This window comes from Nannobrachium achirus (assembly GCF_963921795.1).
Source record: "Nannobrachium achirus genome assembly, chromosome: 23".
In the NCBI taxonomy this organism is placed as follows: Eukaryota; Metazoa; Chordata; class Actinopteri; order Myctophiformes; family Myctophidae; genus Nannobrachium; species Nannobrachium achirus.
In genome coordinates, this window is record NC_137830.1 from 20,605,991 (window position 1) to 20,633,202 (window position 27,212).

The window sequence follows — 27,212 nt, forward strand, 5'->3', positions numbered from 1 at the left end:
TAAATGTTTATTTAAAGTTCTTCACGCCTCCCATTACTAAACACTACACTAGTATTAGCAAGCCTCTAATCGTACGTCCTCTGGGCTAAGATAGTGTAACACAACACCTTAATGTGTCAAAAACCAACTCAATAATATATAATACTTCTTACAATAATATGGTACAAGAACAAATCAAACAAAGCTTAACTTAGAATAACCGTTACCATTACAAACTAAGAATAGTACAGGAAAAACAAAACAAACATGGTAGCAAAAATGTTCAAAAGGACACATGGATATTCACATAAATGTAATTATGTATTTACAACACCAAGGTCTGAATAATCTGTATAAATTAACATAACACCGTAACACAGTGACATTCTGGTAGGCTTAGATAAAATGTAGGAATGTTATTGAAACGTTACTGTACTATGAAATAAATGGAACAGAAAACTAACTAAGCCATTAGAATTCGCCCACGTCGCTCCTCTTGTCTCGGAACTTGTTCCTAGCCTTGGTCCTCGCCTTGAACGCAGCGGAGTTGTAAAGATGCTGCAAGGGCAGAGAAAATAAAAATACCAGTCAGTATTCTTGTCACAGTCACCCAATTATCATTCACACCATACAAATCCACTCCAAAACATTGCCTTATTTGCAATGGTGTAAATGTTGAGGGGGACACTAAATGAAAATAAGCAATCTATAAGGGGAGCGTGTCGATATTGCGACATAGCAACTGTTCCGACGGTTCATTCTTTTGACACGGGTGAATGTTAACCTGGTGAGTAGCTAACCTGCCGACGTGGGTGAATGTTAACCTCTATGCCTAAACCTAACCCCAACCTCAGTAACAGTGACGCGGGTGAGTAGCTAACCTGCCGACTCCTTTAGTCTAAATGATGGGACGTAGAAATAGCGAGATTTCCCCATCCTATTTTTCGTGAAGAGATTTGCTGTCGGTGAAAAAAAAAGGTTACGGGTAAACGAAGTATTCATTTATGACGTATAGAGGGTTTAGTGGTTAATATGAAAACACGCAGGCTTGAAATGGCTAGCCATTGCTTGACACACATTTCCTGTGCAGAGGAACTGGAGGTGAGGACGCATAGACATAGAAAGGTAGACGCCTGCATCGGGGGACCAAGGGAATCTGTGCGTCACACAAACTGAAGTTGCTAGGCCAATCAGAGGCAGGTGTCTTTACGTACGCAGCCTGTAAGAACAGCTGAGCCGCGCAACATCAGGAAATGGATGGATTTATAAGTCACGGAAAAGACGCGTTGTGATTGGCCAGTAGTCACTTGACTGGCAGCGATCCCTTGGTTTTTCCAGGAAGTCCGGACTACAATAATTGCACGTCGCTCCAATGAACTGCAGAGGCGAATGAGGCATCTAGCTTTTTATATCCGTGTGAGGACGTACCCTTTCAAAGCGAGAGATCTTCATGGCTTTCAGCGTGGCCGAGTCTACCAGCATCGGTGGTCCCAGCTCAAACACATCTCTGATGAACTCATTGGCCTGGGGGAGGTGGAAGGTGGGGAAAAAGAAAAAGAAATTCTGAATAATTGTTTTCCACGTGGAGAAAAAGAATGAATACACGAATAAATACAAAATCCCATAAACAGAGCTTAATTGAGATGCATTCCAATACAATTAGGGTTGTCAAACAAAAAATTGTGTTAACAATTTAACACAAAGACGGGAAAAGCCTATACGTAGCAAATTCGCAATACCTTTAAAACCGGAATACCATCCGTGTCATACAGGAATCTCTTAATCTTTGAATACAAAAATTGATTTTTATCGTTTGGGTTATAGCGCTTCGTAAACAAAAATTGCAAAGAGCAGACACGACAAATAACTTGTAATAATAATATAATGTACAAAGAAATTACTGACAATCAATTCACTGGTGGCCAAAATCAGCCATAGTTAATCACTTTATACGTTCAAATATATATGAAAAGGGGGGAAATAGCCGGTCTGCAAACTCACAACATGAACTTCTAGATCTGTCATTTCATTTTTGAAAATATTTGTAAATGTATTTATATCAACAGATTCATTAACTCTTACTGTGCCGATCCCGAACTAGTTCGGCTTTTAAAAAAAAGAAAAAATTATATATACCCGTATTTTCCGGACTATAAGGCACACTTAAAAGCCTTTAATTTTCTCAAAAAACTACAGTGCGCCTTATAGTCCAGTGCGCCTTATATATGGATCATTCATTGACATTGACATTCCCTTTAGCACAGCTCTATCTGTTGGATGCATAACGCAACGGTAGTGTCTATTATGTGCGCCTTATAGTCCGGTGCGCCTTATATATGAAAACAGTTCGAAAATAGACCATTCATTGACAGTGCGCCTTATAGTCCGGTGTGCCTTATAGTCCGGAAAATACTGTATATATATATATTTCTTTTTTTTTTTTTTTTTTTTTCCCGAGCCGGGCCGCCGGCCGTCATCTGTTTACACGGCCCGCGAGAGCGTCGCGCCGCCGATATTTACCATCCACTCCAATGCAATCCAGGATCTTTAGAGCTCATTTTCTCTGTTCCATGCATATCCATGAGGTGTGCAAGGTTTAATCATGGCTAAATCGCCGAAAATAGGGCTTCTAAAATGCTTGGTAGCCAATAGCTAACTTAAAGCTAACTTCATCCTGTTCCTGTACATGCACAAAGGAAAGTGTTCAGGCGAGTCATGGCTGCGCACGGCTTGTGCATATACCAGCGCTTGTCTATGTAGGATTCTATGGCCATTGGGCGCCCTCTAGTGGTGAAAAGGTGGCATTGAGAGTTAATACGATTCCGCGAAGTCCGCCCGATTATCTGAAATGAGGGTCATCAGGCGATCGTGTACGATATGACATTTGTGCCAGGTGAACAGAGCCTGCTTTACCTGTAGGTAGGCCTGTCACAATTAGTACACAATCGTCTAATCACAATTATTTCACATAATCCCAATCATTTTGTCATAAATGTTGAATATTTTCAAACATTTCTTTTTCCCAAACATTTTCAAAACAGTCGATATAGCAGATCTAGCTTGTAGATCGGCTATTTCCACTATCAAATGTGTTTTAAGTATAAAGTTGACAAATATGTCAGTCATTTATTTGTATATGCGTCATATCTGCCATGTGCAACTTCAAAGCCTACAAGAGAGACAATTAATAGTCATGTAAAATGTCATAATAGTGACAGGTCTACCTGTAGGTGATAGTTCATCATAATAGTGACAGGCCTACCTGTAGGTGATAGTTCATCATAATAGTGACAGGCCTACCTGTAGATGATAGTTCATCATAATAGTGACAGGCCTACCTGTAGATGATAGTTCATCATAATAGTGACAGGCCTACCTGTAGGTGATAGTTCATCATAATAGTGACAGGCCTACCTGTAGGTGATAGTTCATCATAATAGTGACAGGCCTACCTGTAGGTGATAGTTCATCATAATAGTGACAGGCCTACCTGTAGGTGATAGTTCATCATAATAGTGACAGGCCTACCTGTAGATGATAGTTCATCATAATAGTGACAGGCCTACCTGTAGATGATAGTTCATCATAATAGTGACAGGCCTACCTGTAGGTGATAGTTCATCATAATAGTGACAGGTCTACCTGTAGGTGATAGTTCATCATAATAGTGACAGGCCTACCTGTAGATGATAGTTCATCATAATAGTGACAGGCCTACCTGTAGATGATAGTTCATCATAATAGTGACAGGCCTACCTGTAGGTGATAGTTCATCATAATAGTGACAGGCCTACCTGTAGATGATAGTTCATCATAATAGTGACAGGCCTACCTGTAGGTGATAGTTCATCATAATAGTGACAGGCCTACCTGTAGGTGATAGTTCATCCCGGCGCCCACAAACTCTCTGAAGGCATCGTAGGTTCTCTTGCGGACCCAGCTGTCGATGGCCATGCGCTCTGTCCCAAAACGAATAGTCTCTGAGTGGAACTGGCCTTCCTGTGGATACATAGGGAAAAGAAAATAATAAATCAAAGATGCAATGGATCTGCATATCCGCATCGGCCATTATTGGACTTTATTACCTCTGCAATTATGTAGCCACTGTGTGCCGATTTCAACAACATTGAACATGGCAACCACCAAAAATAGCAACTCTATAAGCTCACAATGCGCATTGTGAGCAGCTAATAGATCAGCTATATTTGAAATATATACATTTTAATATAGGGAGTATTTTTTTTCTCTCTCTATCAAAACATTTGTATTCATTGTTTTGCTTTTAAGTTCAATATTCTCAATTAGTAACTTTAAAAATCGTTGAAGGTTTTGCACTTTTGAAAAAGTTGTGTTCAAATCATCAGTAATATGGTCAAGGACAGTCCAAAAATCAGTATCGGACGCAAGAAAAAAATAAAGGAATAGGAATAATAGGTCGGGCTGACGGCTCTGATGAATATCGTGGAGATTCAACACGATGCTAAATGTCATTCACTCAAGACGAGTGCGCTGATTAGCACTTTTCCACTGCCATAGCTTCGATACATGCTGTACAGTTCCTGAAGCAATTTACATTTTAATCACGTTTGGCAGACGCTCTTCTCCCTAGTGACTTTAATCAAGTGTGACAGAAGCATAAGCTTAACCAACACTTGTAAATTGCATTTCACAAGTCTATGTTGATTAATATTTCTAGATTCCCTGCTACCCTGCATATTATGTGTGAGAAACTGGAAGAGCGTTATTTTTGCGTGAAAATACACAGGTCAGCAACCAGAGTCAAACCATCCTGACCATAGAAAAAACAAAAATCAATTGGCGTACCCACTAATGCTAGACAAATAGGGGTTAACCACTTTCAACCTTGTGTCCCTTGGGCATTTCATTATAGAAGCAAACATTTTCAACAGAACGCAACCCATGAACTTTGAGATCTGCCATTTTCGCTATGCAACATCATCATTTGGAAAGTGTAACGTGGTTATTATTACAGACATGAACCCTACTCTGGGGCAAACACTCCGAAAGACATCGCTAGACGCTCAACACATTGTTATGCATTGGGATCTTGTAAGATGGCTATTTTGAAATGACGGAGCCAAGGATAGAGCCCTGGGGTGCTCCAGTCGGCTAAATATAATAGGGCATGGGTCTTCAACAGGGGGTCCGGGACCTCTTGGGGGTCCTCAGAGTTACTACAGGGGGTCCTTCAAATCTTTGTGTGATAGAAACCTTTTTCCTCCTTTTTTTATATTAACCACTTGAACCCTAGTGTCCATATATTGAGAACTTTAGCCAAAAATAGCAGATCTACAAGCTCACAACTGTGAGCTTGTAGAGCTTGTAGATAGTCTATTTTCGGCAAAGAGTTTGGTGTAGAGGGGGAAAGAGCAGACTAAGTACAGAGTGAACGGTCAAGTTCATTGAGTATTTACAGTTCAAGTGGTTAAATATCTGAAATCAAATTGAGATGAATCCAAAATACACTGATGATTGTGGTGTCAAACAATGAAACTAAATGGAATCTGAGAAGGTTGTGGGGGTCCCTGCTTCAACCCTCTCTCAACTAAGGGGTCCTGACGTTGAAGACCCCTGTAATAGGGGTTAACCCATTCAGCCTAGAATTATTGAATGCTTTAACCAGTGAAAAATAGCAGATATACAAGCTCACAGCGCGGCACCGAGTGCCGCGCTGCGAGCTTGTAGATCTGCTATTTTTGAAAAAGTCAACATCATCATTTGGAGCGAACGTTTGTAACTCAAATAGTGTTTCTGGGTGGTCCCTGGAACTAAATATTTTGAGATGGGGGTCCGTGGCCAAATACATATCATTTTGGGGGTCCTCTGACATAGTAGTCTCTCAAGAACAGACTAACTGAGCTCCATTTAAGTGAAAAGGACCTTTTCTTTGACGATGGCTGGCCAGATTGCTGAGATAGAAACATAGGTTTGAGCTTGTATATCTGCTATTTTTCAATAGTTAAAGCATAAAATAATGATACACAAAATGTGTGCCCGTTCTAAATGGGTTAAGTGATTAACGCTCACCTCCACGGCCTTAAGGACGTCCCTGAACACAGAGCGTTGCTTCCTCTTGTCAGTCTTGGCTCGGTGTTTGTTGCAGTCTGTGGCCAGTTGGGTCAGCTTGTCACACAGTGTGTCCCAGTCATTAAACTCAAACTCCTAGAGGAGGCGGGGCAGAGTAGAGAGACATCCCGATGACAGGACTGAAGAGATTCCCAAGACAAACAAAGGCTTTATAGAAAGCAAGAGTTGCAGGTGTACAGATTTACAGAAAATAACTTATGACTGTTGAATTCATCTTACAAAGTGATATCAACTATTAAATCATTTACTGCCCGAGCCAGTGTTTCCCCGAGTTATGTCTTTGCGTGCCAGGCCCGGGTTTCCAGAGCTATTGATCAATTAAATTTAATTAAAAACAATCCAAAATCGGATCGCCGGTCCGGGGTCACCAAGTAATCTAGAGATCCGTTCTGGGCCCAGAAGCGGAACCGGATATGCATTTTTTGGGGGGTGGGACAACACGTTTCTATGTGGCCAATTTCTGCTGTTTACTTCCTTATTACAAAGCGTGTGCGATCCGTGCACCATTGTGCGTGATGGACATGCACGCGCCCACGTTAAAGGTAAGATGGCAGAATTGAAAAAATGCATGCACAATTAAGCTTGTACAATTAATTTATGCATTCATTTACAAAAAAGAAACAAAAAAAAGTACGTTGAAACATGATACAAGGTTTCTTCCAGACAGTTTTGCAGATATACATCGTTGTGGGGTGGAAATCTTGTTTGTCCAAAACCGTTTGTTATGTATTTATCATTAAAAAAAAAAAGATTCAAAATAGTGAAACGTGCGTGCGTGTGCGTGAGTGCGTGAACTCACAGGGTTCAGGTCTCTGGCCAGTTCAAACAGCAGGGCGATGGTCTCCCCAGCTGCGATCCTCATGTTGACGTCGTCGCTCTCCAGCAGGCCGGGCAGTTTGGGCAGGTGTCTGCAAGACGAACACAAACACAACGCTCCTGTAAGACAGCGGCTCTCAAACGTTTTCAAGTCAAGGACCCCCAAATTGAAAAGCATTTTTTTGCCCGCGGACCCCCACCTGAAGAGATATGGTGCCAGGGACCCCCTTAGAACAAAATGTTCAAGATTGAACCGATGTATTTTTTTTAACACATTTTATGCCCTCGGACGAGTGGTGGAAAGCGAGGTGGACGCAAGAGCCTGTATCTTTCAAACGGATGGTCGCTTCTATTTTCCAATTCCAGGACACCTGTGCGCATCTGAAGGCTCCCACATGCTGATCGGAGTGCAGAATATTAATTTTTTCACTGGGGACCCCCTGAAACCCCCTCAAGGGACCCAAAACTACAATGTAATCAAGCTTTCCAATCAGAATCAAGTCACATTTTTCTCTTTTCATTTACGGTAGTATACGGTAGTTTCTAGCACACAGACCCAAACACACTGCTGAAGCCATCTTTGGCCCCCCAAGTGTGAATACGATCTCTGGCTTGAAGCTCAAGTCTGTAAACAGTCAGTCATTCTATAAACCATTCGAGGGGGCCGAGTTATGATACACATACATAAGTATACCGTGGCGGTGTTTGCTTATGCAAGATCGGGGTTAAGTGAAGAGTCAGAGTGTACACATTTTGTGGCTAGAAAGCTTTAGGGAGTATTTTTAGGCGTCTTTAGGGAAACCTTGGTGGTGGGCTACAGGCTTTAGTACACACACGCACACAGTGTGCGTGTGTGTACTGTACAGTGCACACAGTGTTCTTTTTTTGTATTTTGAGGACGCCTTTGGAGGCTCACTGACTTGGAAGTGCTTAGCACTATTTTAAGTCTGTAAAGGGCCACTTCGCCTGAACGCCATGTCTGAGGACACGTGAAAATCTGACAGACATCTGACAATGTATGCGAAAACAGGAGGGGCCTAGTCTAGAGTAAAAGTATGCCCATCTGGCAATATGCCCCATTGCCCCATGATCTTTTGTTTATTGCAAATTCGACATTTCAATCACACTGATCTTCGCCATTCCAAAAGATCTATAATAAATAATGGTCTCCAATCCATTCTTTTCTCCACGCAGAGAAAAGAATGGATAGTTGCAGCCCTATACGTGCACATGACAGGCCTTACTTGTGGAGGATGTCTTTGAGCTGGCTGGCAGTGCAGATGGTAAGCAGCAGAGCCCAGGAGAGCAGAGCGTTGGTGTGGAGCTGGCTGGTGGCGGGGCTCACCGTGGGACGAGTACCGTCCGCCCTCACATAGGAGCGGCTGAACAGACTCTCAAAGCACTCCATGGTCCCGCACACGTCCTGCACAGGAAAGTAGACATGGATGATGATGATGTGACCGGAGTTTTGTAACGCACATAGGTAGGCATGCCTGCTCAATGATGAAACTATGTATTCACAAAGTGGGTTCACAGACTCTGAACCACCATCAAAAGAAAAGATACGAGTATAAAGATACTGTATATGCAACGCAGTAAAGAAATAGATTATTTTCATTGTCTTTTCCATGTTCCTAAGAGGCATATTCTATTTATTTATTTTATAAAATGTCTGTTAAAGCATAGACAAGATGAAAGAATAAATAAAGTTTTTAAAAGAGTACACTATGCTCAAGGTTTCTTGTGTGTCTTGGGGAAAACGTTCTTAAAACCACCTTTTCCATTTTTTGTTTCAAAGCACTGGGAAGATAGGCAGTGAACTAAATGCAAATAAATCAGCTGAAAAGACTTCTTCTGGCCTGAACGGTCACAATGAACATATTTCAGCGATATGGCCTTCCGTCTTTAACAGGCGCTGGCCATTTTCCCAGTTCCATGAAGACTGACGTTTCCCAGGGGTTCCATTTACACTGTAAATATTAGAGACCAGGCAAGGTACAAAGTCACGCCCAATAATGGCAGCAAGCGTAAAGCTGGCAAACATCATGGAAGGAGAGAAGAGTTGCGGCTTCATTCCCTTGAGTCCATGGAATATAAACAACAGATAGGACAGCGAGAGGAAAGGACAATGAACTTACCAAGACGTCGTCTTCTGCAACCAACGTGCACAGGCCCAAACTTGTAGCAACCTTGTACAAACAAAAAAGATTTGTTTCAGTGTACTCTCTCTTGTATGGCATTCTTCTACAAATTGGTCAATCATTGGCCTGTGGGACTAGGTGTGGGACTAGGTGTCCACCAGCACAGTGCTCCATAACTTTATTCTTTTATTTTTTAGCATATTCTTATTTTCTGTTGCTAACCATTTTGTATTATATTCATATTTTTAATTGTATAGAAATGTTCTTTGACACCTAGTTCTTTAGTATGTCTAAATGTCTTGTGCACTTATTTATTTTCCATGTGAAAAGGTCTTGTGTAAAGCTGTATTTCCTTGAATGGGACTGAATGCGGAAGCGGATATGCGGATGTTTATATCCACCCAAAGCGTCATGGGAAACTTGAGGTCCTGCTAGGGCTGTCACAATTATTAAATAATCGTCTAATCGTGATTATTTGACATTATCGCAATTATTTTGTCATAATCGTCATAATCGTGAATGTTGAAAAATGTCAGAAATAGTGGAAATAGCAGATCTACAAGCTCACAACGCGTCAATGTTATTTTTTAAGTAGTAAGTTGTCAAATAAGTAATTTCTTCATGTATTTAGGTTTTGTGTCATATCTGCCATGTGCAACTTCAAAGCCTAAAAGGCAAACATAAATGTAATTGTCAATGACAAAAACACAATTAAATCGTTAATCGCCAATTATTTGAGTGACAATTAATCGTCATGTAAAATGTCATATCGTGACAGCCCTCGGTCCTGCATAAGCTCGGGTTTCAGGAGACCACGATTTAATATAAAACAATGCGTAGACCAATTGACGGACATACTCTTCAATGGCACTGAACCTCAATATACATTACTGGCCAGACGGCCAAGACATGGCGCCCTGAGGCGTCTTACTAGTAATGTTATCCTATGTTCTGCTCACCGTTTGTCTGGCTTGGATGTTAGCCGAGCCGTCTGCCAGGATGCTTTTGAAGAGTGGTTTGAGGCTCTTGAACACCTCCTCGCTCTCGATACCCGAACCCAGCTGGATGCACAGGAGACAGGCCAGCGAAGCTGCTGCACGCTGCTCCTCACCTTTACCTGTTGGTGAAAGGATAAAACTAGTAGCAGGAATGCCATGTAGGTAAGATAGACCAAGTGTCTTCAACAGGGGGTCGGATTAGGCCCTACAGAGGGTCTTCCAAATCTGAAATCAGAAACCCTTTTCTCCTTTTTTATATTAACCACGAACCATAGTGTTCATATTCTGAGAACTTTAGCCAAAACAGCAGATCTACAAGCTCACCACGGCTTTCACAATGCTTTGTTTGGTGTAGAGGGGAAAAAGAGTAAAATATCTGTAAAACAAATTGACATGAATCCAAAATACACTGATGATCGTGCAGACTCGTGCTGCCAAAGAATGAAACTATATGGAATCTATATGAAGAGGTTGTGGGGGTCCCTGCTTCATGTCTCTCAACTAAGGGGTCCTTGGCCTGAAAACGTTGAAGACCCCTGGGATAGACGACAATTTTCTTACGTAAGATTTTGGTTCATTGTCCCCATTTTATAATTAGCAGAGAATATTTGGCAGCTACTAATTGACATATGTGATTAATTACCCCGCACCAACCGGAACACCCCCCTCAAGTAGTGTGTCATATACGCATATGGTCACGCATATTGTCATTGAAGGAAATTGACATGCAGTATTTTCAGTCCTGCCGTCAACTCGGCATAGTCGAGTACAGAGCATGTGAATCTCGTGGAAAGGAAATATTGGACTATACATAATGGCTATTACCAGTAAGACTCCCTAATCGGAGCGACCGCCACGTCGCAAACACAAACTTTAGAAGGCAATGGTAGGCAAACAGGAGGGAATATGGGAAACTGTAGGAACAGTGTCCAAAAATGTATTTGTAAAAATCAGCCTGATGGTGGCACTAAATGGGACAGATCCATGTTGATGACATGACTCTAGAGTCTAGACATACTGTGTACTGCTTTGCGTGATTTTAGGGCAAATCTGTAGCAGTGTCCAAAAATTTGTTTTGCAAGAATCGGCCTCATGATTTGGCAGCCAAGGAGTGTGTGTGCAAAGTTTGGCATGGATAGGGGCAATGGTGGCGGAGATATGAGCAGAGCTAAAGTGTGACGTGACGTGACTAGGGTTGGGTACCGAAATTCGGTACCGGGACAGAACCGATAAGGACATGACGGTTCCTGGGTACCCAAAAATAATATTTACTTCCGGTACCGCTTATCGGTTCCTAGACGCACCAGTAAAAAAAAGACGTGCTGTCCGTTCAAAAAAGGCTACATTACATTACGTGCACTTCACAGGACAAGCCCTACACGGGCTACACTACGAAGGGCGCACACTCTGAATTGGGAAGCGGCTCTTGTATTCCTCCAACACACATAGACACACAAGTGCACACACAATCGGGGGACAACTGAGTTGCCACTCAGTCAACAACAACGATGCTAGCAAAATTAGCAGCCCATCCACCAGTACAGCTGAGCCCTGCACAGCCACAGAGAGACGTGAGATGGAGTCGAAACATTTATGACAGCGTGGCATTCATCTGAAAGACTGTACGGCAACAGCAACAGTGCTTGCGGACCCCCGCGTGTCTCTCTGGGTTATGGTGCGACTGCGGGCTGCCGGGCTCTGCTCTGTCGCTCGCTCGCCGAGCTGTGTTATTTTGTCAAATCTAAGCTGGAAAATCTAATACTTCCGGTAGCCGATCTTTTCAGAATAAGATATGTTGCGTTAGCCGCAATAAGACTTCCAGGCGGTGGTCATTTTCGTAATGCAATAATACTTCCAGACGGTGGTCGACTTCTTAATCTCTTCAGAATAAGAGTATCGCTGAAGACATTGAAATATGATTTCATTTGTCATAATTCATTAAAACTGTAATTAAACATTCAAATTCAATTAAAAAATTATGTTTTAAATGATTCATTAAAACTGTAAATTAAACATTAAAATAAAATTTTTAAAAAAAGTTTTTGTGTAAAACCAAACCATTTTGGAACCGAAATAGGAACCGTTTGGAACCGGAACCGATAAGCAGAACCGAAACCGGAACCGGAATCGTAAAATTTCAAACGATACCCAACCCTAGACGTGACTGACTGACAGACAGCCGTTGAAGGTTATGATAGTACCCGACGGTCGTAAGTAAACTAGATGACCAGAGCTGACTCCAAGTCTCAGCAATTCATTATTGTGTGAATTCACACGCAGTGCTACAAATAAGAACTAGGGATGTCACTAACGGTTTATCCAGTAACCGGTTAGCCGTCAGCATTAACCGGTTAATTAACGGTTTTTAATTATAATTTTTTTAATATTTTTTTTTTATTATTATTTTTTTAACCCAAAATTGTATATACTAGAAGCTCGGGCGGCCCAGCGTCTAGTCGGCGACCTGGCCAACTCGGGAACGATGTAAATAGGGAAAGAATCCCCCGCCCTTTAATGCAAACCCCATTATACCTGTTGTCATAGAACCCGTTTTGACCATCTGTTTGCCTGTGTCCATTTATGCCCATATATGGAGATATCTGTATCTGTCTGTCTGTCGGCGTCCATTTTATGTCCATATATGGAGATCACTGCAGATATAGTTCTGGGTCCATTTTATGCCCATATGCCCATATATGGAGATATCTGTCTATTTGTGTCCATTTTATGCCCATATATGGAGATCTCTGTATCTGTCCGTCTGTGTCCCTTTATGCCCGTATATGGAGATATCTTTTTATCTGCGTCCATTTTATGCCCATATATGAGATCTCTGTCGCTTTTTGTTTGTTTCTTCTTTAAGCAGAATACACAGCCTGCTTAAATCTGCATCATTCAAGTCATCCTCCCAGTCCCACGCTTTGTCGCTTGTCTTATGTTTGTTTTTGTCTCTTTTATTTTCTTTTTTGGAGCGGACCCCATGAATGCCCCATCCTTTAATGCAAACCCCAATATACCTGTTGTCATAGGACCCGTTTTGACCATCTGTTAGCCTTTGTCCCCACCCTTTAATGCAAACCCCAATATACCTGTTGTCATATGACCCGTTTTGACCATCTGTTTGCCTTTGTCCTCTTATGCCCATATATGGAGATCTCTGCACACACAGTACCGGTTGCGGAAAACTCTGATGTCAGACATCAGCCACGCATTCGGGGATTCATTTTATGCCTATATCTGGAGAAAGCGTGTGCCGGTGGGAAGAACGGTTCTCGAGATTCACATACATACATACACATTCACAGAGATTTTTTGTTGACTCATGTGGCGTACGTGATGTCACAGCCTTTTATGAAGTGATGTCACAATGAGTCAGCGCTTGCGCCGATTTCCTCCGGAACAGCCTGATGTCAACAATCAGCTCCGAATAAGGAGATTCCGAACGTTTTGCGCCGGTTTCGGAAAACCGCGAGTCGGGTCGGGTCGAGGCCCTGCACTGCACTCCGCGCGGCGGCGGGGAACGCGCGTGCCGAATCTGAAGCCGGTGGGATGAACAGTTCTCGAGATACGTGGATTACAACCAAACAGACAGAGATTTGTCGCATTTATAGATAGATAAGTACACAGAATTAATGTTGGTAGACGAATAGTAGACATTTAGTTATGCTCCTTTGAAAGACAAACAAAAAAAGACAAAAAAAGACAGATTTAACAATAAAAATAAATTGTTCTAGGCTTAATCATCAATAAACAACAAGCATCGCCTGCGCGTTTCAACAAGTGGTCGGCGGCGGTGCCTATTCTGCCTTTCAAACAAACAAGCTCTAGCCTAGGCTGAGCATTTTTATTGAGAACCATTAACATGACGACGAGTTCTGTTGTGTACGAGTCTGTTGACTCGCGCTGCAGAGAAAACTCTTCCGAGATGAAAATGGCAGATCTACAAGCTCACAGAGCGCGTCGCGTTCTGCGACTCACGGCTTGTGATTGAGCATCGCTGTTGCCTCATGTCGCTGCTGTATTTGAGAAAGATACTGTCGTCTACACTCCTTTCCTTTTGAAATGCTCCCAGACCGAAATACCTCTGTTGGCTACGTGTTCTGTTTTGTGTATTCCGACGCTCGTTGTCTGATCCTCCCCGGACCACACTGTGGCACAGACCCCACTGCGTAACACTAAAACAGCTGTCTCTCATTCACTGTTCGATTGGACATGACATAAGACTACTTACTCTCTTGCGCCTCCCAGAGTCTGTTTGACAAAATCACATCTCCAAAGCCAAAAACACTATGCAGGTCCAGGAAAATGCGATCATATTATTATGAAAATTAACCGTGAAACCGTTAAGCATGACCGGTTATTTCTTAACGGTCGGCTAACCGGTTAACCACTGACATCCCTAATAAGAACGCCACCGAGATGATTCATATGGAATATCACATACTACTGACAATAATAATAATACTGAACAGACTAAAATTGCCTGCTAGATTGGTCGCCTATGCTGTTCGTCCACCTGAACAGTAGTACTCTGTACTGTTAATGATCTACTGCAGTGACTGCACTGTAGTATCTGGATATGAAAGTCCAACATCAGAACACTCCTTGCCAGCAAGAATGACATGCCTAAAATAAGGACAGCAGGTTTAACGTGACGTAAGAGGTCTATGTACTAGAGCCGACTCAAATAGTCTGAAGCTTTGTTTGATGGCACACGACTCGAACGTGAGAAAAAGAATCGCACATTCATGTCAAATCTTTTATTCACTTTATTTTTCCTTTTTCTCAAAATGGCCAATCAACAAGCCTGCAACATGTTGCAGCACATGCTTGTAGATCTGCACCCCTTCGAAGCCATGGGATTGTTTTTTTACACTGGCCAACGCCATCAGCAGCCACAGTTAAAAGATAAAACCACACCAGGCTAAAATCAATACAAATTTAATTTCATCTTGAGAAATTTACAGCTAAGCATAGGCACAATAAGAAACGCAATCACCGTTTCTCCATAAGGATATGAGATTAAATGGACTGTTTACAATGCGTCACAATGTCTCAAACACAGAAGGAGAAAATCTGCATCTCACATGAACTACATACGGTAAGTTTTAAGTAAATACTGTAAACATCAAGGTTTCGAATTTAAAGCGCTGTAAATCCACGCGCCGTTGACTGCCGCCAACATAAACGACAACCTCCTTTGCGGTACTCATATAATGTCATTCCAAATGATCTTTGTTCAATTTGTTTTGCATCAACTCAAAATCGATCTTTGATCCAGAAGCTTCGACAGCCCAAAAAAAGCTTGGAAGGTCAATGCCAGTACGTACCTTTCTTGAGGCAGCGCTCAATGCTGTCCGTGATGGTCATCCTTCTCTCGGTAATGAACTCGTTCAGGATACGCGTGGCCATGGCGGTCTTCAGTCCATCTAGAGCCCCCTGTCTGGTTTTAGCACTGGGATAAAGAAGAAGAAAAATGCTCAATATTGATTGCCATTGTAATGTCACAGAACCTGGTGGTGATTTTAAAAGAAATTGTTAAAATCCCCATCTATAAGACAAACATACCACCTTGTAGATGGAGCTGATACGTGACAGTACACCGTCCAGTCCCTTAGCATTTCCACAGTGATTCTAAACCTTTTTAATTTCAAGGATCCCCAGTTTGATATGCATTAGGCCATAGATACTCATTTCATGCTAAATTGACCTTAAGGATCCATTTGTTACATTTGTACACAGGCAAAGTTACAGACGCGCAAGGGTCCATTTAGGTCCTAACTATCAATCGTTTAAATAAGCCCCTCAAGGGCCCCTCAAGGGAGAGCGAGTTCTCTGGCAGTCTCTGAAGAATATACCGTCGCTTTCTTCAAAGAAAACAACAATGAGCTCTAATTCAGTGGTTCCTCAACCTTTTAGCTCAAGACCCAAAAGAATTTTCCCAAGGACCCAAATAGCTGATCTACAATCAGCTCACAACGCTTGTGAGCCATTAGATCAGGTATTTTCACTAATTCCCTTTCTTCTTTTATAAAAAATACTTTTGTTCTTTTATTTTAATTAGGATAATTTTTTTTCTTTTGAAATAAGTCCACGACCCAATAATGGGTCTGAGCCCAGTGTTGGGAAACAAGTGTTCTAATTGGAAACAAAACACTGAAATGGCTTATGGGACCATGAAATGTCACTGGAAGCCATTGTTTGTTTTTCTCCCCCCCTACCCACATGGGAGACCAATTAGCCACCGTGTGACGGCCGTGTTTTGACTCGGTTGCCAGCACGGGGGCCGATATCTCGTGATAAGAACAGCCTGGCCCTGGTTGTTAGTTATTTGTTTTGGCAGCACGTCGTCACAGAGTTCCGATACGGACACATGACCACGTACCAAGCCAGTGGAAAAGTCCCACTGTGCCGCCCCATTGTGTTGCTGTCACACTGAGAACACTGTAGCGGGAAAGATATGAAATATGAGCTCCAGCAACCCATCTAGGAGACACACGTGGGTATTGGATAACCCGGGCTGATACCAGGCTAAAATATAGGAGGCTGTCCAGTGCGGAATTTCCTCAACGCTAAAATCAATTGCAACCAAATCAAAGTGATAAACGCACCCAACCCACTCAGCTACGTGTGTAAGATATCAAAATAGATAAATATGCATTATAAGAAAATGGCTTCACTCGCTTCAGCCATCCACCAACACAGGGCATTGACTGACTGCTGGCCCCTCCGGGTAGACTGCTCCCCGTGCAAGTACAGGGCATGAGTACAGGACATGAATAGAACAGATGGCTGGAATAACTGACACATTAATAGTATCTTTATATCTTTTTCCATTAAGCGCACATCGAGTATGTATGTTCACCAGGGACTCGGAAGGGCCAGGCATTTGCGTTCTTGCCACGGAGTACGTTTCAGCTTTTACGGTACATCAGTGGTTACCAAACTGGGTGTCGGGAGGGGGGGGGGGTCCCCCAGCTTAAAATGTATGTGCAACATGGTTTTGTAACAAAACCAAGCCTAAGTGTAGGGTATCTGCACATTTCTAAAGTAACAATTGAAGGACATAAGATTTTTCTCTAATGAAAAAATAAATCAATAACAAAAAAAATGTCAAGCATAGTCAATTATTATCTAAGAAAACGGCATTTCTACAAGCTCAAGCTTGTCAATTGGCTATTTTCACAATCTTTATCTGTGGAACCGAGTCAAACTAATCAACTCCTACAATTCCAAGTGGGGTCCCCAGTTCAAATATGATTATTTCTTTTTATGGGGGGGGGGGGGGGGGGGGGGGGGGGCTTGCTGTATATGGACATACTCTGGTGCTTCACTTCGGATTACGTTTTTAATGACATTTTCTTCCTCGATTTCATTAGCATTTGTCAAATGATTTACTCTGGGGTGTACCTCTATATAGCCCGCGTTGCGACAGCTAATCAATATCAGCTGATTTTTATAGAACCCTCGAGGTCAAATTCTGGCCTTACAGCAGCGGAGACAATAAATTAAATGTCATGATGTCATATTAGCACACACTCGAGGGTACACAGTCAACGAGTTCAATTATCCATTTGTAACTCTACGAGTCCATTTGGTTATATGGTGCACTCTCAAGTAAACAAAGGGTTTTACTGTGTAAACAAGTCTTTTAGGGACCAGACTTCAAGTCATATTATGAGGCAATATCAGCCAACATTATGGTCTTCTGCAACTATTATATCGTCGGGCAGACACCTTGCATCTCCAAGTTTAAAAAAAAATAATAATAAGTGAAAATAGCAGATCTACAAGCACACAACACCTCGCGGTGCGAGGCGTTGTGTGCTTGTAGATCGGCCAATTTAAAAAATGCCATCCAATATTTTAAAATGATAAATACAAAACGAATGGTTTTGGACATACAGTACAAGGTTTCCACCCAACAAAGATGTGTTTTATTTGTATCCACGGTTACCTCTTATCCACCGTGCTGTCTATGAACCCCTTCAGCTTGTACTGGAAATCCTCCTGGGCGGTATCCTCAGCCGACTCCCCCCCTGAACACAAACGCATACTGTATGAAAAACCAGTCTCAATCTGATATTAAATGACTTCCTCCTCTCAAAAGCAGGGTAGGGAGTCTCCACAATCTGACAATGCAAACAAAAAATAAAAGATTAAATAAAATAAATAAAAATAGGCACTATATCCAGGAATCTATCAAGTCGAGTTTTAGTAGCCATAGTCACACGGCACTAACCCAAACATCAGTGCTGAATGATATTCGAAACAGTTGTCCATACCTTTTTTTTTTTTTTTTTGCATAATGTATCGTGATACAATTTCACCAGACTATGCAGCTTCTGCTTTCCACAGATCTAAAAACGCCAAGCTCCATTTCCATCAGTCTAGCAATGATTAGTGTGATTTTAGAGGGTTATGTAAGCTAGTTGTCCTGTACACAGGGTGACTAAACAGAACACCTGCATATACCTGCCGATAGGGCTGTCACGATATGACATTTTACATGACGATTAATTGTCACTCAAATAATTTAGATTAACAATTTAATTGTGTTTTTGTCATTGATAATTACATTTCTGTTTGGCTTTTAGGCTTTGAAGTTGCATATGGCAGATATGAAACATAACCTAAATATACAAAGAAATTATGGACATATTTGACAACTTTCTACTTAAAAAATAACATTGATAGTGGAAATAGCCGATCTACAAGCTCACAATGATCTGCTATTTCCACTATGTTTGACTTTAAAAAAATATATATATGAAACATTTTCAACATTCACGATTATGACGATTATGAAAAATAATCGCGATTATGTAAAATAATTGCGATTAGACGATTATGTAATAATTGTGACAGCCCTACCTGCCGACCTTGCATGCACGCCTGTGCTCACAAGTGACCTGTGAACGTACACGTGCGTGCAAGACCAGTTGAGTTACCAAGAAGTAATTCATTCCTTAGACTCATTCCTTAGACTTCTTCCACCAAGTCATGAAAACAGTGAGATTTCTATCAAAGACATAAAAATGGTTTTGGTACAACCTGAGCTGACTGTCCCAATTTCCCCATTGCTCTCCTTCGCAATGTTACTATTGCACAAGCATAGATGGTTATTATTATGCCATTGTGCAGCCCTAACAAATGTGCACGCATACCTGCATAGAAGTACATGGGCTTACCAGTTCCAGCATAGGACTAAAGAGTACATGCCAACACGTGTACACACCCACACTGGTTCAAACATAAGATTAAACAGCATTTAACACACGTGCACAGTCACAGGGCTGTCACAATCACAACATATTTGATTGTTATAGAAATAATTGCGATTAACAATTTAATTGTCTTTGTCATTGGAACATGAACCTTTCCGTTTTTCCCATTAAGCTTTCTAAACCAAATTTGAATAACAAATAACTTCATACAAGGAAATGAGTGACAACCAGTAGCAATAAATAATGTAAATAGGCTATATGCACAGTGGAGAAGTTGGGTCACTTCTCACTTCCTTCAAAGGTGTAACCAATGATACCTATAAAGTCGCTGTTCCATTTCATATAGCACAGTGGTTCTCAAACCTTTTATTTCAAGGACCCCCATAACTCTGAGAGTGTACAAATGGAACCAAATGCACCTGTAAGGGTCCATTTGTGAGAGTGTACAAATGGAACCAAATGGTCCATTTGGTTCCATTTGTACACTCTCAGAGTTACAAACCTTTTAAGGGGTCATTAGGAACCCCCTAGGAACCATGAGGGCCCCTGGACCACACTTTGAGACCCACAGGTGTAGCAGAGTGTTTCCAGTGAGCCAACATGCACAATATCTAGGGCTGTCTTCGACACAGGATTTATGAAGTCGATTCGAGTCGCGGGGGTTAATCCGACGCGTCGACGAATCGTTTTATAGTCTACTTTGTGTAAAAAAAAAAGAAAAAAAAAAGTGTTGCTTTAAACCACGTCAACATAATAGAATAATACATTAAGAGATGAATTGAATACACAGTGTTTTCGGTGATATCGGTGCGCGAGCACAAATGTTATCTGCATAGCAGTGTACAACCATAGAGTTATAACACACCGTTAAAACAAATAAAACATCTCCGCTGTTTCAACTCTGCCCCGTCTCTCTGCACTGTCTGCAGCGTGCAGTAGAGATGAGACATTCGCGAACGATTCCGCTCTCTTGAACGGCTATTTTAAATGAACGATGGGATCCAGTCCGCAGTCGCGGGACACAGAGCACTGACAGAGTAATGAGTAAGTGTCGAGAACGGATTCATTTCAGAAACTGATCATAAACAGGTGGAGGCACAGCTCCCGCTTGAGCCAGCAGTGTGGACATGTCATGGACGCAAACACAGCGAAACACAATCATTCATCATGGATTACAACACTGGAACAATTCAGAAGCACTTTAATTAGAAAATGTAACTTGTAGCCTACACTTGTGTATGTTAATTTGACTTTAGAAGATTGTTTACTACTTCGTGGACGCGCGTTTGTGCTGTGGCAGGTTATTTAATATGGGATTTTGACAGCGTGCTTCCTCCTCTTAACGGAACACTGTCCCGGCTCTGAATGTTTTAACGAAGCGGCGGAACCGTTCTGGCCGTTCCGTCTCACTTTCAACCCGACGCTGGTGCGAGACAATAAATAACTGTTTGCCAATTGCTACTTCTCATTGGAAGTACATGACACCACACCAGTCCAGCAGTGCACCGCAGTACTGGCAGTAGTAGGCTATAACTGGTGAAATAAAAAAATATATATTTTCGCTTCGACTCAAACAATTGGCGTCGATTCCCGGGGCTTAAAACGACGCGTCGATTCGTCGATTTTTAGAAGACACCCCTAACAATATCAACACCCTGACTCTGACCAGAATGGAACAGAGCCTTCATTAGTTAGCATTATTGGTAACACCTGGAAAATTGCCATGTACGAGCTCACAACGCCGCATCGTAACACGTTGTGAGCTGGTAGAGCTGTCATTTTTTAGAAGTGTGACCATTTTTCAACAGATTAATTTATACAGATGAAAGAAACAATTTGGACAATTATGCAAAAAAAATGCCAATATCTCAAAATAATAGTAACCTGAGGATTATGTAATCATTGTGACAGACCAACACGTGTACATGCGCACACACACACACACACCCCTCTGCATACCTTCATCTGCCACACTTGCGACGTCACTGAAGCTGCTGGCATGGCTGAGGGTCTCAATGGAGGCGTCCTCGTCACTGAAAGGTTGCACAGCACCATGTGCCCCTGGAGAAAAAAAAATAACCAAAAATAAATATTTTTCAAAAACATTTCCATAATAGCAGATCTACAGTGTAAGCTTGTAGATAAGCCATTTTAGCCATGGTTGGTAACCAGGGCAGTTCATGTGCATGATATCTAACCTCCTGTGGTTCTTTTAACACTTTACTTGAGTGTACAAATGGAAATAAATGTGGTCGATTTGTACACTATAACTTTTAAGGGTCCATTTGCAACCACCTCAAGGAACAGCCAGGTAGCAATGTTAGAGACAGTGAAATTCCTGTACGGGTACAGAACACCAACTTCATTGGCGGTTATGGCCGTGAAGCCATTTTTGAATAGGATAAAAACTATTTAATTCTAGTCAAATCAGTCTCCCACATCACATGCTATACAGGTGCACTGGACACCCAATATTTGGAAAATGATATAACCACATGTCCCAACAGATCACGCAAGGTCAGATAGATAGCTTATCTTTTCCTTGCTCTTTTTCCATGTGTTTCCTGGTCTGTACTTTCCACACGTCTGGGGGAAAATAATTACACTCTGTCCCTTCCCCTGGGTCAAGGGCACCCTAAAGTCTTCTGCTGTCATGTGTAAAACAAAAGCATGATAACTCCGAGTAGGGCTGTCATGATATGACATTTTACATGACGATTAATTGTCACTCAAATAATTGGCGATTAACGATTTAATTGTGTCGTTGATAATTACATTTCTGTTTGGCTTTTAGGCTTTGAAGTTGTACATGGCAGATATGACACAAAACCTAAATACACGAAGAAATTACTGACATATTTGACAACTTACTACTTAAAAAACAACATTGATATTGGAAATAGCCGATCAACAAGCTCACAACGCGTTTTTCAACATTCACGATTATGACAAAATAATTGCGATAATGTCAAATAATCACGATTAGACGATTATGTAATAATTGTGACAGCCCTATGCACAAATGGATACATTCAACACTGAGGACATGTAGTTCATGCACGATTGCTGTCATTTGTTACGAAAGGCTTCCTTATACCCTGTATATAAGACAAAATGTGACATGTGGCTCCGTTTACACATTGCTGTGCCCCCTCCAACTGTATTTATGTTCCCATTTTTCAAGTGTTTATTATATTACCAGTAAGACTCCCTAATCGGGAGATAAGGCAAAAATATGTTTTTCCAAAATCTTCCTGATCCATGTTGATGAGATGAGTGTAGACATGCTGTGTAGTGATTTTCGTGATTTTAGGGCAAAATCTGTAGGAGCAGTGTCCAAAAATGTGTTTTTAAAAATCGGCCTGAAGGTGGCGCTATATGGGACAGATTCATGTTGATGGGATGAGTGTAGACATACTGTGTAGCGATTTGCGTGATTTTAGGGCAAAAACTGTAGGAGCAGTGTCCAAAAATGTGTTTTAAAAATCGGCCTGAAGGTGGCGCTAGAAGAGGGCCATGTGAGAAATGAGGGGTGGGGTCTCCTCGTTGCCTTGGCGGACGAATAGGTACCGGCCCCGGCTCTCCTGGACGCTCCTAGCCCGAGTTACGGCATTTTATGTGAGCTGCAGTGGAGGGGGTCCTCCACTGGGGGCGCCACCACTTTTGCATCCGTTCTGGAGCACCAGGAGTGGGTGGTCCCCAGGAATTCCCTGTGAGCAGCCCCGTTGGGGTGGTCATTTGGTCATTTTTGCACATTTGGTCATTTTTTACACCTGCTCCGGGGGTCCTTGGAGGTTGTAGTTTGCCAGGTAAGGAGTGTGTGTGCAAAATGTGGCATGGATGGGGGCAACAGTTGTGGAGATATGAGCAGGGCAAAAGTGTGACGTGTGACGTCTGACTCACGGAGGGACATTTTTTTACACCTGGGGGTGGTCCCTGGAGCTCCGGGGGTCCTTGGAGGTTGTAGTTTGGCAGGTAAGGAGTGTGTGTGCAAAATTTGGCATGGATGGGGGCAACGGTTGTGGAGATATGAGCAGGGCAAAAGTGTGACGTGTGACGTGTGACTGACTCAGGGACGGACGGACAGCCGGTGGAGGTTTTGGTAGTAAATGCGACCTATGGTCGTAATGACACTTGCTTTGGCAATATAAAGATATTGTATGTTTTTTGACAATAAAGCTCCTTTTAACACATCGAGTGCCCGGATGTATGACGTGTGTGTGTTGCTGGTGCCCATGGCAACGCGTCATTCTACCTACCGGCGAGAGTACTGGCGAGAAAAGTAATCCGAGTAAATGTAATCGGAGTATGTCCTGTTTATTTCGCGAAAATCTTTTCTTTCAGTCAGGACCGTTTTTTATCATTTCTAAGCCACATTGTTTGTGTTATGGCAGGTAGAAGAGGCTGCCGTTTTGAAATGAAAGTGATTTAAAAGCTAGATTAGGAGAAAACCACGTTTTTGTGCAGCCGTTAGACAGGAAGTCAACGAGACACACAGCGCGTCCGGGTGACGTAATTGCGCGCTGCATGTTGGGAAATGGAGTTTGTTTCATCACCGCGGCAGCCAAGTGCAGTAGCTACAGTACAGTATAGTTTACTGTACAACGCGTCAAACGCGTCGTGGGCCTCCAGCGACATCAAAGAGATTGGCTTGTAGACACCACGTGGGCACCCGATGTGTTAATTGCAGTGATGTCATTACGTGCGCGTCCCGCGTCAAATACGCGTTCATGTCGCCCAGAGACGCATTCACGTCTTGTTTCTGGGGTCCCGGGGACGCGCCTCCATTATTAATCCATAATTTACCGCATCGCGGTAAAAGAAAAACATTAGCGATTAGCGAATCGCAAAGGCCGCGATGTTCTGCTAAGTAGACTTCCCAAGCAATATGGAGACGTTTAAATTTTTGAAATCCCTTCATAATTGACTACGCAATGATCAAATCAAACCGTGGTGTCTGTCTTTGCTTCCTATTAAACCTGCGGAGAGGAGAGGAGCCAACTGTCTGTCTAACAGCACGTACAAGTTTATTTCCGTTCCAACAGAGTAGGTTCCAACGGAGTAGGCCTACTCCATAGCTACAGGTAGTGAATGTTCTTGTAATCATTATAAATATAATGTCCTTAAATCCTTGTGCATTGATTAAAAGCTGCCGTTTGTCATAAGCTGAAAGTGAAAGTGATTTCTGTGCAACGGTGGCTGCCCCTCCTCTTTCCCCCGCACACACAACCTTTGGTGTGTGTCTTAGGGTGCTTTTTTTTGCCTTGATGAAACTTAAGCAAGGCAGCGACATGCGGTACTTTCTTCCTTGACAATAATGAGAGGCAGACAATACCATTACTGACATTTTGCTGAATATAAAAACGTTTTATATTGCTAATAGCAAAGTAAAAGGGAATCTTTTGGAAACTTAATGGGTCTGTTACTCGGTGAACAAATGGAACCAAATGGACCTGTTCCATTTGTAGGCCTACTCTAGTTTTTTAAAATGTAATATAAATTGGGGTCCCAGTGATATAAATATAATTAAATGCGTGTCTGTAGCCTAGTGTATTTAGAAATCCTAGTTCTAAGTTCAAACATTAGCCAAATTGTAAAATAAATATAAGAAATAGGCAAACATTTTGAAAATAGCCGATCTACAAGCTCAGTCTTTAGACGGCCTTAATAACCTATTGTGGTGTGTAAAATAGCCTATAGAAAAAAGTTAATAATAATAATAATAATGGTAATAATAAGGGTAGTAATAATAATAATAATACATAAAAAAGTATCGAAAACGGTATCGAAAAAGGTATCGTATCGATTCCCAGGTATCGAAAAAGGTATCGTATCGATTCAGAGGTGAACGATACCCATCTCCGCGGCGTTGAATTTTTTTGGGACCCATAAAATATCCCTGGGACTCATCCGAAAAACTCTTCTGGGGTCCCGGGACTCATTACATTAAAAACCTATTAACATCACTGTAATTGAATTCCTACATTTCGTATTTTGGAGATTACTTTAAATTAAGACATTTTAAATTAAGATATTTTGATCTTAAACGGTCCGACATGAGAAAATACAATGACAGGAATATTGGTCTCACATAGCCAGGCCACACAAGGCACAGCATCGTTGACACACACACACACACACACACACACACACACACACACACACACACACACACACACACACACACACACACACACACACACACACACACACACACACACACACACACACACACACACACACACACACACACACACACACACACACACACACACACACACACACGATTGTTCTGCCAAAATGATGCAGAGCACTGTGACACTATTTGTCCATTTGTTTTAGTTGTGCTAGTGCTGCTCGTAACCAAGCCAAGAATTGTGATTATAATAACAGATATGTCCCCAAAAGCTTTGTGTGATGGGAACATTAGATGAAAATACAAGCTCACAAGCATTGTGCAGCTTGTAGATAGACCTAAGTCTATTTTCAGGCAGTTGGTGTACTAGGGAAAAAGAGGAGACTAAGTTCAGAGCCAACAGTTGAGTCAAGTTGACTAAATATTGAGGGTTTGGAAGGTTAACTTACTGAGAATAAACATTAGCATAAATCCAACAAATGAATGGCAAAGATAATGTGTGTCAAACAAGTGTATGATGCCATCTATGAAATCTACAAAAACATTTTAATCTGAATCTTTTTTTTAGACTATACAGTCGGGGTCCCTTCCTCCTCAGCAAAAGGGGTCTTTGGTTATAATAAGTAGTCCTTGGCCTGAAAACCTTTGAAGACCCCTGGACTAAATGACGAACAACTCCCTTCCATAAGACGTAAAGGCCTTTTTTGTAATCTTCACCCTTGCACTTTAGTGACAGTGACAGACCGACGTATTGTATCATGCGGTTGGAATGGGCAGCATGCATGATGTTGACGTGGAACTTCATGAGTCCAAAACAAAACAGCTGATCCAGCCTGATCTCAGATCAGATCAGATCCGAACCGGCCGTGCACCGCCCTATCTGGCCAGAACAGGCATGATGGCGTCCTCAAATAACCGCTATGGCTACGATGAACCCTTTGACATACAACCAGACTCCCAGATTCACCGAACACCCATTATGTACGTAATTATGACATCCTATGGAGGTTATACAACGAGATTAGCTCTGGCCCATGGACCAGAGCTTATCAGACCGGAAGAAAACGAGCTATTGCATGGCGCCATGCAGACATTACGCGCCACGTCTTCAGCCGGTATAATAATGTATACGTTGTGATCGCTCAAACTGAGCAGTTCACGTTACCACGTTTATTCCAACAACTCTACCGCAACCAACCAACCATCAAACCCCAGAGCATGTTTTAGCGTTAGCTTGCGGCCGTCAACGCTATACTAGCGAACTATTGCATCTAAAACTAAATAATTGTTGTCATAGCAAAATTAACGTTCAAAATACAAATATGCGACCATGATTGTCAAGCGACCGCGAATTATTTGTCTAATCATTAGACAAAGAAGTCGCGGTCTAATGTCACCGGGCAGCAGCCAGCATAGAGGGCTTTTTCTCTGGTCTGTCACACAGGCCTGACAGTTTCCATCTGTAGTTCTTTAAACGACCACTTTCTGTTCGAGCCAATGGCCCCGGCAACCCTCAAAAGACTACAACTCCCACCATGTCACTGCCGACTTCAGTATCTAGGCCAAAACAACCCGGTCGCCTCGCCTGCTTGCTTACCCCTGTTCTTCTTCTTAGATCTCGGCATTTCTTCCGTTGCAGAATCTCTTAAATGTGCAAAAATGTGATCGAAAATCAGCCAATACACGAGCAGCCTTTATTGTATTGTCTCAAAAAATGGAAATGTTCCCGCGGCACAGTGGACAGAAAGGAGTTGAAAGAAGCGATCCTGGAGAAAGAGTGTGGTGCGAGACGATACATTTTCCCTCG

At 42.1% G+C, this 27,212-nt stretch overlaps 1 protein-coding gene across 1 annotated transcript; it reads right to left on the reverse strand.

The window, feature by feature from the left end:
- ifrd1 (interferon-related developmental regulator 1) lies at positions 1-27,212 on the reverse strand. The gene is made up of 12 exons (XM_080754688.1): positions 27,003-27,212; positions 21,229-21,330; positions 18,000-18,081; positions 15,373-15,497; positions 10,004-10,161; positions 9,042-9,092; positions 8,148-8,326; positions 6,887-6,995; positions 6,028-6,162; positions 3,850-3,978; positions 1,408-1,503; positions 1-537 (listed from the first exon to the last, which is right to left on the reverse strand). The coding sequence occupies exons 1-12, from the start codon at positions 27,028-27,030 to the stop codon at positions 451-453; spliced, it is 1,281 nt and encodes a 426-aa protein (XP_080610814.1). The 5' UTR covers positions 27,031-27,212; the 3' UTR covers positions 1-450.